Below are 13,357 nucleotides of genomic sequence, written 5' to 3' on the forward strand. Positions count from 1 at the left end.
TCTATTTAAAAGGCTTAGTTAAGTTTGAGCTGTATATGAAACTAGTGAGCAGACTTTTTCCATAAAATTGGGGTTTCTCACTGACATCTCTTAGATTCTATATTCCTCTCAACTCCTAATTTTTCACAAATGAGAATGAATATAAAAATATATTCAGTTATTTAATTTAAGGTTTTTAATAGTTGATATTCTCTTCAGGATGATTTTATTTTGCTATGGGATATTGTAATGCAAAATATTCACATAGTAAGGCTAAGATTTTGTTGTTGTCTTTAAGAAAGTGCAACAATATTTGTGAAAGATCTAACACTTTCAGATTGGACTTCAAATGTGGCTGCTGTATAGCATTACTGTTAAGAGAGGTATTCCTGGGCTGCTGGAAGCTCTAAACGTTTTAGTAAGATTAATTGTATAGTCATAGGAATTTTATACTTGCTCTCTACTTAAGAGTAATTTAGAAATTCACTGGGCAGCATTCCATATAGCTGATTTCTATTACTGATTCTTTAAATAGAAGAATATAATGTCGTAGAAGTTAGCACAAGTATTTATACTTTCTAGGTTACAGATTTCAAGTAAACTTTCCAGTAGGTTATCAGTACTGTACAGTCTCTACATAAAGCTTTGAATATTTATATTTTACAGTCATGTTGCAAGGCTTACGAATACATGGGATACATAATGGAAAAAGAACAAGCATATAGGGATGCGGCAATAAATTATGAGATGGCATGGAAGTACGGAAACCAGACAAATCCAACAATAGGTATGTTTATATAGCCTACACTTATATTTTCTGGTAATACAAGAGAAGTGAAACAGTTACCTTTTATTGGAAGGACAGCATTTAATATACTGAAGAAGTGTAGTATGTTTACTGGTTGTCTTCTTGTAAAAGCCGTAAGTGTTTAAAGCTCCATTTAATAGTGATTCGGAGAGCCTTCCTGGCAAGAGATAGCAATTTTATAATACATAAGAAGTTTCCAGTTACTCTTCTAGCAAGCTTCCCCAACTGTAAACCTATCGCCACCATGCTAGCTAAACTATGTTCCTAACAGCCTCAAAAGTCAAAACGGAAATAAAAAGGACTGCTAGAAATCTGACTTGTTTTTCATGGCAAAATCTATTAAGTATGAGCCTGGATTAAGTAATTTTTAATAATGATCAGTCTTATAGAGAACCCATGGATGCTTTGGCCAAGAGTCTACATATGTTGTTCAAATAAATACATTAGATACAATTGTAATTGCAAAAAAAAAAAAAGAGGTGTGGTAATTTCTTGAGTATGTAGCAAACATAGTAAAAGTACTTTTTTCTGTTTTGAAACTCTCCTGAGGGTCACAATGAGCAAAAATACAAAATCGGATTGTATTTTGTCTGCATAAGAGTACCTTAGCAAAGTGAAATGTATAATGAACTTGTATACAAAAAAAGCTCAAATTGAAGCCATTATGTACTCTTTGGTTTTTGCGTACAGCATTCTGAGACTTAAAACTGCCAGACTTTAGTACAAAAATGGTTAAAGCAGCAAAAACTGATGCAGTTAAATAAAACAGTATACATTGATTGGTCTCAAATGTCTCTTTACTCATTTCCTAGAGAAAGATTCATAAAAGAAAAATTTGAAATTCCAAACACCGTTTTATCATCTTTGGGAAATTACATATTTTAAACCTTTTTATGAGTTCTGAACTCTGTCCATGCTCATGTGTTTTAGCTGTACATCTCTTACCTGAAAATCAGCCCAACGTGTTGCTACAGGGCATGTTGTGGTTTTTTTTTTTTTTTTTTTTTTTTTTGTTTTTTAAGCTAAGGTCTTCTAATAGTGTGTCTAATTCTCCAATTTTCCTTAGTTATTGTTAACCTGATGTATTTTTATTTTTATCCTTTAATAAAGGAATTTTTGTATTGCTTCTAGATGGACAGTATATTGTAGACCACAGTGAGAAATTGTGTGGAGCACTACAGTAAATGAATGAGGACAACTTTTAAGTTTTTCTGTGTACTAACATATACACATTGGAATAATGCTGCCTTTTGATTCAAACATAACTGTTACAATGAAGGATTTTGTTCAATACTTATAGACTATTTAAGAAGAACAGAAAACTTGATCTTTATAGGTTTGAGTGTACGAATATTATAAAAAAACTCTAATTGTAGAAATATACAGCGGATAAAATAAATGTGAATATGGTGTTTTCATTAGTTAATACAGAAATGGCAGTTGTCACCTCTTCTTTCCTGCTCCACAGGATTCAAGCTCGCTTTCAATTACCTGAAAGGAAAGAGATATGTTGATGCAATTGATGTTTGTCACAAGGTAAAATTTTTGTATGTACTTAGTAGTATCTGTACCACGGTGACACTTTGATATACTATTTTTTTTCTGGACTTTAATATTTATAAAATATTGTAACTTAACAGAAAGATGTCCAGTTTAATAAGCTTAATGACCAGTTTAATGAACTTGAATTAACTATTCTCTGCATAGCTGAGCTCTCTGGAGGGGAAATTAAGGGGAAAAAATGTTTGGAGATCTTATGTGAGATCATGGTGAAGCGATATCTTCTCTTTTCGGCCATGGACTTGTAAGTTGGTAAATCATACAGAAATGTAGCTGAAGAAGTTGATCAAATCTTCATATCAGAAAATACTCGTAGGAAGAGACTTCCTGTAGTTTCTATGGAACGGATGAAGAATAAAGGAAAGGGATATAGTTATACCAGCAGAGTGAACATTATGGTAATAAAATTAAATAAATTTGCTAGTTCCTTTTGGGTAAATAAAGAGAACTGGAGATGGCTTCTCTGAACACATTGAAGAGCGCAAGGGAAACAACTCTTAAGACACAGCTCTTCTTGATCTCTACACAGTGTACACAGTGTAGTTCTAGCTCCATAGGTAAATATTTGTGCATTTTTTAAAAACTGGTCATATTGAATTTTATATGTAAATTCAGTAATGAGAATAACAAACATCAGTGTTCTTTTTTTTAAACAAAGAACTCAAAATTTGTCTATGTGCTGTTTGTGGTGGTCTTTTTTTTTTTTTTTTCCTTTTTCTTTTTTTAAACAGGTCCTTGAAGCACACCCAAACTATCCAAAGATCAGAAAGGAAATACTTGAGAAGGCCCGTGCATCATTAAGAAATTGAATTTTGTTTGTGTAGGCCATTGATTCGTATTTTTGTGTGTGTTTAATCTGACTTTGGAAATTATGAATGAGATACAGCTGTAACAGAAAGCATATCAGCACAAAATAATCGGAAATGTGAAGATTTTATATTGTATTAGAGATGTGCATTATTTTCAAGAAAGAATTCTGCAGCCCTGAAGGATTTTTATTCAGCAGTCTTCTATACACAAGGTTTTAATATATTGATAGCAAAAATGTGTTCATTATTTTTGAAGTTAGAAATCAAGATGGTGGTTGTTTTTTTCTGTTTGAGTAGATAATATCTTTATACAGAAATAGAGTAATCTATTAATAGTAGTAATGTGTGGCATATGTAGCACTCACAGCTAAAGCACAGGTGACTTTGCTTTTCAAATCTATTTAACAAAATTTTCATACATATATTACACTGTGTAGTAAGAAAACTATGCTTCTCTATCAAAGTCTTTCTAAAATATAATTCTGTATAGAAGCACATCTGACAGTCTCAGAGAAACAGCATAAAGGATGTTGAGTGCACATTCTTTTATTCCTTTGAATAACATTTAAAGCTGTTTTAAAGCAAGTGCTTAATAACACCATTTTGTTCATTGGAAAGTGTACTAAAACCAAGAGCCTATCCTTGTTCAGTCACACATGTTGTGTTCATCTTGTGAAATTCAAGATGCTGAATTTCAGTCCTAGGAAATCATATATTCAGAATAGCAATGTTTATATTATTATTCCAAGTGTATTTCCAAAGTGTGTGTGTGTGGCTTTGTTTTTTACATATTTTTAAGCATGCTTTTTTAAATGTTGAAAAGCTAATTATAGTGGTCTCAATTAAACTACCATTTTAAATATTAAAATCCACTTGTAAATTTTCAGTAAAGCCTTTTTAAAAATTCTGTAAGCTTTTTTTTGCATAGCATTTATTTCCTAATCATCAGTAACTTATTTCTTCTAATGGAAATCTGACAAATCTGTATTGCTTTTATTGAGATGGCATTGCCTTTTCCACAGTATATGTTTAGACAGTGGAGTTGGATGTACAGAAACATTACTCATCTAACCCATATAAAACATCTTTCTGGAGAAATGTTTTAGTTACAGGGGATTATGATCTTGTCTCATGTACAGAATATACTTGTGGGTCCTTAAGGGAGCAATTGCATGTCATAGATGAAGCAGAAGGATCAATTTGGTCATATTTCTGGGGATAAACAAGTATCAAGCCCTTATACAATTATGTTTGATATTCAAGCAGTGCATTGTTATGTAATGGCAAAAATTAGAATTTGGCATCAAAAAAAACTTTGTAAAACTAGTAATTATTTCCTTAAAATAACCAATTTCAGTTTCCTCAGGTAGTTTTAGGTTTCTATGTTGACATTTTGACATTGTGCAAAGTTAATTTCATTTCACTTGCATGTTATACAAACTCAAGGGAGTTCTTGTTCTCAAAGGAACCAGTTTAATTTTATCTAACCTTGAATATCAGTATCTGGGTACAGTATTTTTGGTGGCTAGTAGCCTTGTTCACATAAATGATGCTACCTGGCAGTGGTGAGGGAGGGTTATGGCATTTCCTGTATTTGCATTTCATTAGCTATTGAGTTATTGGCAAGCTGCTGTAAACTTAATAGAAACTTGGAGTTGTCAGATGCGTAACAATTTTATGGACTTCATGTAAAAACTGGGAGTTGGAAGAAGACTTGGGTAGGTAAGTCCCTCTCCTTCCCCAGCTAATCTTGAAGCCTTTATCCCTTCTGTCAGGCTTGGCTTTGAAGCTGGCAACATATGAGTTTCCATTAAAGAGCATAGTAGAGCCCTGAGGTGAAAATGGGTTTTAGGAAAGTGAGGAGAAACTAAACGTATGATGCAATGATCAACATATAGAAGAAAGGTCAGGAAAGTATTAAGGCTAGGGGGAAGCCATGAGACATCTGCCTTACAGGAGTCAGTAGGCTACAAGTCCGTAAGAACCAATGCTGGACTTCCAGCTGCTCACTTGTTAACAGGCTGAGTGGGTTTTGGTTGCTCAGTAGCTTTGGAGCAATGTTTAGCTTAAGTTGAAAATTAAAGTAGTAGGTGATTTCACATCAATACATATGAGAGATGTTCAAAAGAGGCAAGACTAAGCTGCATAACTCTTTGGTTCTCATAATGAAAACTAACATGGGGAAAGAAATTTAACTGAGACTTTAAAGTTTTTTTTATTAATTTTTAGCAAAGAGCTTTTATCAGACTGGTTTCTAAAGAGATTTTAAATTTCCATTAGCAATCCTGAGCATATCCAGCCACTGTCCTTTTTTAAAAATATATTATTATTTTTATGGATGAGGCTTTAAAGTAAGAGTGCAATTAAGGCATATCTTTGGATTCAATTAAAGAAAATAAAGTGACTATAAATATCCTTTGGTAGAAAATCTTGCTTTAATGTAGTATTCTGAGAAGAAATAGATTCCCTTTCCATCACCCTTGTGGTTTCTATGAACCCATTCTAAATTTGTCCTCGCTATATTTTTTTTTTTTTACTTCCTCTGCACGAGTGGCTTTTCATGCTTTGTTTTTCCATTTTTTGCTTTTCCTGCTTAGTATATTAAAATAGTTTTTTTTTTTTTGTCCCTTTCTAAAAGGTTTTGAATGGGAAACTCCTGTGTCTGAGGCTGATTGCAAAGAGTTGCAGTCTTTATGTAGTCGCTTAGCAACCCATCTCCCAGTTTTGCCTTGAGTGAATAGGAGAGCGAAGCTGTGTTTTCTATTGATTCATTCACTGAAACTGGTGTCTCTGCCTCTCTACCCTTCCCCTCCACAGGTACAGAATGCTTGGAATATCTTTTAGAGGATATTTCTCTTTTTCTTGTAATATTACACTAAATATTTGTTTTATTCCCCCCCCCCCTTTTTTTTTTGTTTTTGTTTTTGTTTTTTTGTTTTTTTGTTTTTTGTTCTGGTACTAGAAAAATGACCAGGAAAGTTATCATTAAGTATATTAGAGTATATTAGAAGAATGTTGTAGAAAAGAAAGAAAGCATCAGGAAAAGTAATTTACAAGATTTCTGTTTGCTTTTACTTTTTAAACTAGGCTTGACATTCTCATGAGGCATCTCTCACATGCAGCTGCATCAAATTTTAAAAGGCTCATACTTCAAACAAGTCTGGATTAGGAACCTAAACCTTAGTTTTGTCAGCTGTTAGATGTGTGAGTAGCTTTGCAAACCTTTTTTGAAGGAAGAGATGGTTTGTATTATGCTGGAGCTTGTTGTGAAAGGGTTTGGGTGGCCAAATGTCAGTGTAGTAATAAGTCCTGGCTCTTAAGATGCTAATGGCAAAGATTTGTCTCGTCTCACATGTTTCCTATAGCAAGGTAAATAGAATAGAAATTTAAGGGATTGCTCCTTTACTGCTGCATATGCCCCTGCTCTAAGCAACATCCCTGGTTTGTCTCTGTGCCCACAACTCTGGCTTCCATTTTTGACTCCATTTGCTTTCCACTTTTACCTCAGGGTTCATGCAGTGAAATCATAAAGCACGTCTGTGTTTCTTAACTTTTTTTTTATAAATGAAGTTAAGATCCTTACAATTGGACTATTCAGTAGACTGATCTACCTTTTCTAAAGGAGTAAATGTATGTTAATATAAACTGAGTTCTGAAAAGGCACCTTCTTAAACTGTCTTTCTGGTAGAAATTGCTGTACTTCAAATTTCAGCATTCTCCTTAATTGTAGGATACTTTCCCCTCCTCTTTCAAAGGAGCAAAAGATGGGTAAAACAGGCTAGAAAATATAACAGTCTAGAACCAGTGGTCTGTGTTAACTGCAACTAAATTGTGCTCTAAATCTTGATGCATAAAATATCTCCAGGGAGAGAACTTAGTAATAAAAATTTTGTTGAGTCAATATAACTGCTGCCAACTAACCCTGTGTATTTGCTCAGCGAGTTGTGCTCCCTCTATGTAGCACACTGAAAGGAAGAGGGGTTGAAATGCTGTGCTGGGGCTGCAGTGGTGCTGCTTTTATTGGAGGGGTGGAGGAAAGGGGGAGACTGACAGAAACTTGAGAGAAGTTTCTTCGACAGAGGAATGGGAGAAATCTGCTTTTAGACAAAGTGTTTTTCTTCTTTTCTCCCTCAGCCTCTGCTCTCGCCTCGGCGGCCGTTGGGGCCGCGTCTCCCGGGGGGCGGTGTGAGGCACGTGCTCCCCTTCCCCGCCCCCTCCCCCTCACGGGGCGGGCGGGGCTCGTGGCTGCCGCGCGCACCTGGGCAGGTGCGGGCGGGTCCGCGCGCAGGCGCAGCGCAACGGCCGCCGCCCGCGCGCACCTGGTGGCTGCCGCCGAGCGGAAGCCGTCGGAGCGGCCCGGCTGTTGCAGCCGCGCCGTGCCGCGCCGTGGGCGGCCTCGCGGCCGGGGCGGAGGCGGCGGAGGGCGCCAGGCTCGGGCGGCAGCCGCGCTCTGTGCGCTCGCCTGTTCTGCCGCCGGAGCGAGGTGAGCGCTGCGGGAGAGGCAGGGAGGGAGAAGAGGGAAGCCTGGTGCTTTCGGGAGGCGCCGCGAAGCCGTCGCGCGGTACCTTCCCACCCGCTTCACTCGCCCCCCAGGCCTCGGCGCGACCGTTAACGGTCGCTAACGGCCGAGCGCGCGCCGCGGCGGGGGGTGGCGGCGCGAGGGAGCGGCCGAGGGGTGGGGCCGCCCGCGCACGCCCGCCCCGCGCGTAGCCCCTCGCGCTGCCGCTGCCCGCGTCGGCCGGGCCGGGGGTCTCGCGTGGGGGCTGGGGCGGCCCAGTCGCCCAGCGGGCCAAGGCGTCCCCGGGAGGGGCTGCCCGCGGGCCGGATGCAGCGCCGAGCGCCCGTGTTGTCCCAGGAAGGCGGGCTCGCTCCACTCCCCTCACCTCCAAATATTTGCTCGTGATATTTGGTGACACTGGGGGCGTGTTTCCGTGGTGTCGTTTTGCTGCCTTTCTCTGGCACCTTCCATCCTATATTATTTAAAAGCTTTTTTAAATTACTAGTTTTTTTCCCCACTTAGTTAGTGTTGCTTCTGCACAGCAGGTGATGGTACTTACTGAGTATTTTCTTGGCTCTGGAGATCTGAGCCTAAAAGTGGGTTGTAACACTGTTAACCTTTGTGTCATAGAGTTTCCATTTAACTTAGTGTGAAATATAAGGTTTTTCTTTTAATGTTTTATTAAATAAACATACTAATTAAAGAGATACTACCTTACGGGAAACATGAATTTTAAGTGTTCATCTCCATAGTGTTTTACATGCTAGACTTCTCTTACAAAATAGTATCTTTTGCTGAAAAACTACAAGTGATACCGATCTGCTTAGTCTTGAGTGAAGCCATGTTTGCAGCACTGCTGAGCCTGAAGCCAGAGCTAAACAGTCAGCCTACCGCAACTGCCAATTTACGGCTTGTGGATTCTTTTTTTAGCCTAGGGTTTGCCCAGTGGCCTGGTCTAGCTAGCGTATGCTGTTGTCGCCTCAAGGTTTCTCAGTAACATAACGAGAATTAGGATGGTTGTATATGATTAGGTTCCGTAATTTTAGTGGACTTGGTGGAGGGCAGATGAGGAGCTTTCATCCCTTCTGTAACTGCTGTTACCGTTAAAGTTTGCCCCCTCATTTGGGGTGAATGCCAGCAGCAGCTGTGTCTCTTCCTGAAAGTCCGTAGGTGTGGGTGGCAGCCCGCTTTGCTTAGCAACATCAAGCTTTGCAGGGGGGGGTCTTCTTTGGTCTGTTGGTCCTGGCAACTGAAACCTAGTGCAGGGCTTCTGCTTTCCTCAAAAGCAACTTAGAGAATCATGTTTGTAACATGAATTACTGATTGGGTGCCTGCCAGCACAGAGTTGGTCCTCCTTATCTGCTTGCTCCTGTTCTTGTCTTCTGGGAGGTTTGGAAGTGCCTCAAGTTTCTACGCTGTGAAGCACTGTACTTTGGCCACATATGTAAAACACATTTTTTATTCTCTTGACGAATGATCCTAGTGTTTCTGCCTAGATCAGAACCTTCTAAAGCTTTACTGATACCGTGTCACAGGTGTGCGAGTCCTGCTCATGCATACAGGAATAATGTTTGCAAAGCTACTTAGTCACTAAGTAATGAAACATTATCGTTAAGTGACTGCTCATTATTAAGTAGGATTATTCAGTAGCAATGTGCAGCTGATAAAGAACAAAGTGGGTATGGAGAGGAGAAAGGAGAAGAGACCTTTGGGAGATTCTGGCAAGATTGATTCTGGTGCTGGGTCACAGACAAAGCAACAAAAGGTTCCTTTTGATATTATCTAGGGGTTATTTTCTGTTGCTTAAATAAAAATCAGGCCATAATCCATCTAAATTAGAGCAAGAGTCTACAGCTGATATGATACTTGCTACTTTGGCTCTTTTAGGGACAGTCTAACATTATTTTGTGAGAGACTCAAAGCAGTCAAGAAAACAGGAAGCTGCAGTATTGTGTGAAATTTAAAAGTAACTCAAATTTAAGCTATTTCATAGTTCTAAGACTGTAAAAATAAGCCACATATTCCTATAAAAATAAACCATCTTATAGTTGCTATAAAATACTTCTAATGCACTAATTTCTTGTTATGAGGGGCTTCAGTCTTTATATTGTGCCAGTAGAGTTGTATATAGCCCAGCCAGTATGGTGCTTAACTTTAGAGAAATAGTAGCAATGCCTCTTTTGAAAGACATTTTAGAAACACTTCAATTTGAAGACATAGAAGAGGGTATTGGTGGCGGGGAGGGCATTTGTTTGCTTGCTTGTTTTTTTGTTTTTGCCCTCAAGTTAATTGCTGAAGAAGGTAGTTCATGAAGTTGGAATACAGCTTGGCATTCTGCCTCCTGTTGATCTGATCTAATCAGCCAGTAATTTCTTGTGATTTTTCCACAATGATCACTGGGGAGAATTCCTTCCAGTCTTTATTGAAATACTCCATGCTTTAGAGTTTCTAAAACTGCAGCTCAGGAACTGAATGCAGTCAGTATTCCTCTTATAGCTTCCTCTTTTCAGGAGAAGAACTAAATTTCCACTGGCTAAGCTTCAGAGAATGTCCCTAGAGGAGCAGCATGACAGGTCTGTGCATCTGTATTTCCTTTCGGACTTGTGTGTCCTACCAAGGAGTGTGGTCAGTGGGAATGCAGAGTGGGACACATAGGCTGGTGTCTGGTACTTGAAGTACTTGCCAACTTGCAAACTTGCCAACTGATTCTGTTTCTTCCTTTTTACACAAAGCCTTTATCTGCAACTTCTTCATACAACAAGTTTGTAACTTGTTCCTCTCTTCGAGCCAAATGCTGATACTCCCCACAGCGTTGTTCGGTAATCACAAGCAACTCCTTCTCCCGCCCTCCCACCCCAGCCTTCCAGGTTCCAAAGAATGTTCCTGACTGTGTGGAGTGCCTTATTATTCTTTGCTCACCTGGACCTAAGGTTCACCCCAAATTTGACATTTTTTGATTCATCACAGGAGCTCATGTGGCTGTATGTTCTGGGAAGTGAACAGAAGTAGCTTTGTTTGGAGACTTTTTGCTAGTAGAAAAATCTTACTTTCTATGCTGGCAGAAGAAGAGAACATCACGTACCTAAATTATTAGCGTATTGACTACTGAAGTTATAACATCAACACTGGTACTCATAAGGGAGGCAGAAAGCACTGTCTAGCATTTCAGAAACATCAGAGGGAAAGTAGCGTTTCTTATTGGTGAAGGAGTCCATGTACATGATCTTTGGCAGCCTTGTGTTAATGTGTTCATCTTTATGAGCTGCCTTTTCTCATGAGTTGTTCATCGCTTCTCTTCACACACATATTAAGAGGCACACTTGTGAAGGCTTTGATGCTAAGGTAATAAGAAAAGATAGACAAGCTTTTTAATGAGACTAGTGCAGGAATTATAGAGGAAATTAAATGAAGGATGTAGCTAAATTGTTAAATAGCTACGATTTTTTGTTGTTGTTCCAGGAACATTTTCAAGTAACATTAAAAGTCTATTTAACATGCAGTTAAAATAAAGATAGATTTTTGTTAAGTTCCTATTAACAATAAGGTCAAATATAATATTGTTAACATTAACATCAAGAAATTTCTCCGTTGAGGATGGTCTAAAAATTTCTTCTACTTAAAAGGCAGCATCATTGAAGATAAGGTTAAAGGTTGAAGATAGACAAGCTGAGGGGGAAAAAGCCCTGAACCTAAGATCTGCTACTTATTTATTTATTTAAAGTGTGTCTGCAGTGCAGTTCAAGTCAACTGACAAAAAGTCAAAGCTGTCTGTGAGCTGGCTACCAGAGAGAGGCTTTCTTGTAGGCCAGTTTTTGCAAACAGTCTGACTTCAGAATTAGTGGGTGGCAAAATGTAATATACAGCATACAGTGGACACTGAATTTGCAAACTGTTCAAGGCTAATTATTTCCAAGTCCTATAAAAAGAATGTCAGTGAAAATAACACTAATTGAATAGTAAATGAAATAGTAACAGTAACCTCAGGGAATATAATCATGCCACGTACTTCTTGAGCATGCCCTATGTAATTTAACAGTGCCTTAGTCTGTGCTTACTGACATTGCTATGCCATAAAAATGTGTGAGGGGTTTGTGTGGAATAAAGATTGCGCTTCTGAATGCAAAATTATCTTGGATAAGATAAATAGATAAATCATCTTATCTATGAAAGAAATTTCTTGAAAGAAGTTCTTTTCACAATGTACTCTGTGTTTAGGAAATTAATACTATCTTCTACGACAAATAGTTCTCCTCTTGTAAGCAGCATACCTGTAAAATATTATGTCAGTAAAATTACAGACAGGATTTGCCTGTATTGAATTTTTCTGTATGTTCATGGCAAACAAGTCCATACTTGTCCACTTCACTTCTGCTGCATATGTTGTCCCAAGGCTATTCATTTTTTCTTCACCCTGTGAGGCATAACTTGTGTTTATTTTTGCTTGTGCTATGCATGCTACTGGAATGCTACAAATCTGTGCTGGAAGGGTAGGTGGTTGTGTTGCTCTGCCTGCACAGCCCCCTGAAATGAGTTGTCTGCTTCTCCCTCTGAAGAGACGCGTTTCACCTGTGCACTAAGGCAACCTGCTGCTGATGGCTCTGAGAGGCCAGGACAGGTGTCTCCAGTACAAGGAGATGTGCTGCCAGGGTAATATTAAGATCAGCTTATCTCACAAATTCTTGTAGGAAAGCAAGTGAAATATTTTCTTTTTTTTATGTAACTTGTAAATCTTTCTGAGTATTTGTTATTCCAATTAATAAATTATGAGTCTATTTTAAAGCATGAAATAGAAAAATAGCTTTCTACAATTCTGTACAGCTAGTAGGTAGCAAGAGGGAATTAATAAATTTTAACTAGATGCTGCTCATTTCTTTTCTCAGTTCACATACATACAACTTACATGAAAATAAATTGTTGCTTTGAATTCAGACTTTTTGCCAGTTTGTCCTCATCTCACAAACTGCCAATTTTGTGGTGAGAACTTAATTCAAATTATTTGGATGTTGCTAGTCCTTAAATATTCTTCAGAGTGCCTTATCTTTCACAGCCACTGCCTGTCTGTGAAAAAATTAGTGGCACAATTCCTGAAAGAGAGCTCTTTGATTTGCTTTCTTGATAAACTGCAGCAGCACACGCTGGAAGATGCAGTACAAGTGAATAAAAACGTAGGAAATAGCTAATAGCTGCTTAAACTAAACTCATCTGCTCCCAGTTACCTGTATGAAGTCTGCATCAAATGAGGATGTCAGATCACTAATTTAATCTGAAAATTTCCCACTCAGAAATTCGATTACTGAAGTTTAATCTTGAAATTGGAATATCTTTTAAATTATTGGAAGTTTCAAAATTGGATGAATAAGATTGATTTGAGAAGTCTTTTCTTGTCCTTTACAGTTCACATTTCCTGTAAATCTTTATACATAGAGCCTATCATATTGTCCCCTTCTTGTATCATTCTATTTCATTGTTGAAATAAAATCTCTAATTAAAAAAAAAAATAAAAGACAAAACAAAACTTATTTTCCAAGACTTGGAAGCAAATCAATAGCTTTATCTATCAAGTTTTTTGATTTATTTGCATAGATATGCCTGCTTTCTATTTTTCTATCTAAAATGTTTTTTAAAAAATGGGAACATGTGTTTGCATAGATATCTAAGTTAAAAATTCTTTATTTTAATTTACAGGTGTTACAATTTCAAGAA

The 13,357-nt window shown here is 38.0% G+C and overlaps 1 protein-coding gene across 1 annotated transcript in view; it reads left to right on the forward strand.

The window, feature by feature from the left end:
• The window catches only part of TTC21B (tetratricopeptide repeat domain 21B), a 30,016-nt gene extending 26,138 nt beyond the window's left edge, over positions 1 to 3,878 (forward strand). The window contains exons 27-29 of the mRNA XM_026049774.1: positions 646 to 766; positions 2,256 to 2,323; positions 3,079 to 3,878. Coding sequence (XP_025905559.1) covers positions 646 to 766; positions 2,256 to 2,323; positions 3,079 to 3,156 — 267 coding nt within the window. The 3' untranslated portion in view covers positions 3,157 to 3,878. The remainder of the gene's footprint in view (positions 1 to 645; positions 767 to 2,255; positions 2,324 to 3,078) is intronic.
• The last annotated feature ends 9,479 nt before the right edge of the window (positions 3,879 to 13,357 follow it).

This window comes from Nothoprocta perdicaria, unplaced genomic scaffold (assembly GCF_003342845.1).
Source record: "Nothoprocta perdicaria isolate Ctin4 unplaced genomic scaffold, notPer1 scaffold_0, whole genome shotgun sequence".
NCBI lineage: Eukaryota > Metazoa > Chordata > Aves > Tinamiformes > Tinamidae > Nothoprocta > Nothoprocta perdicaria.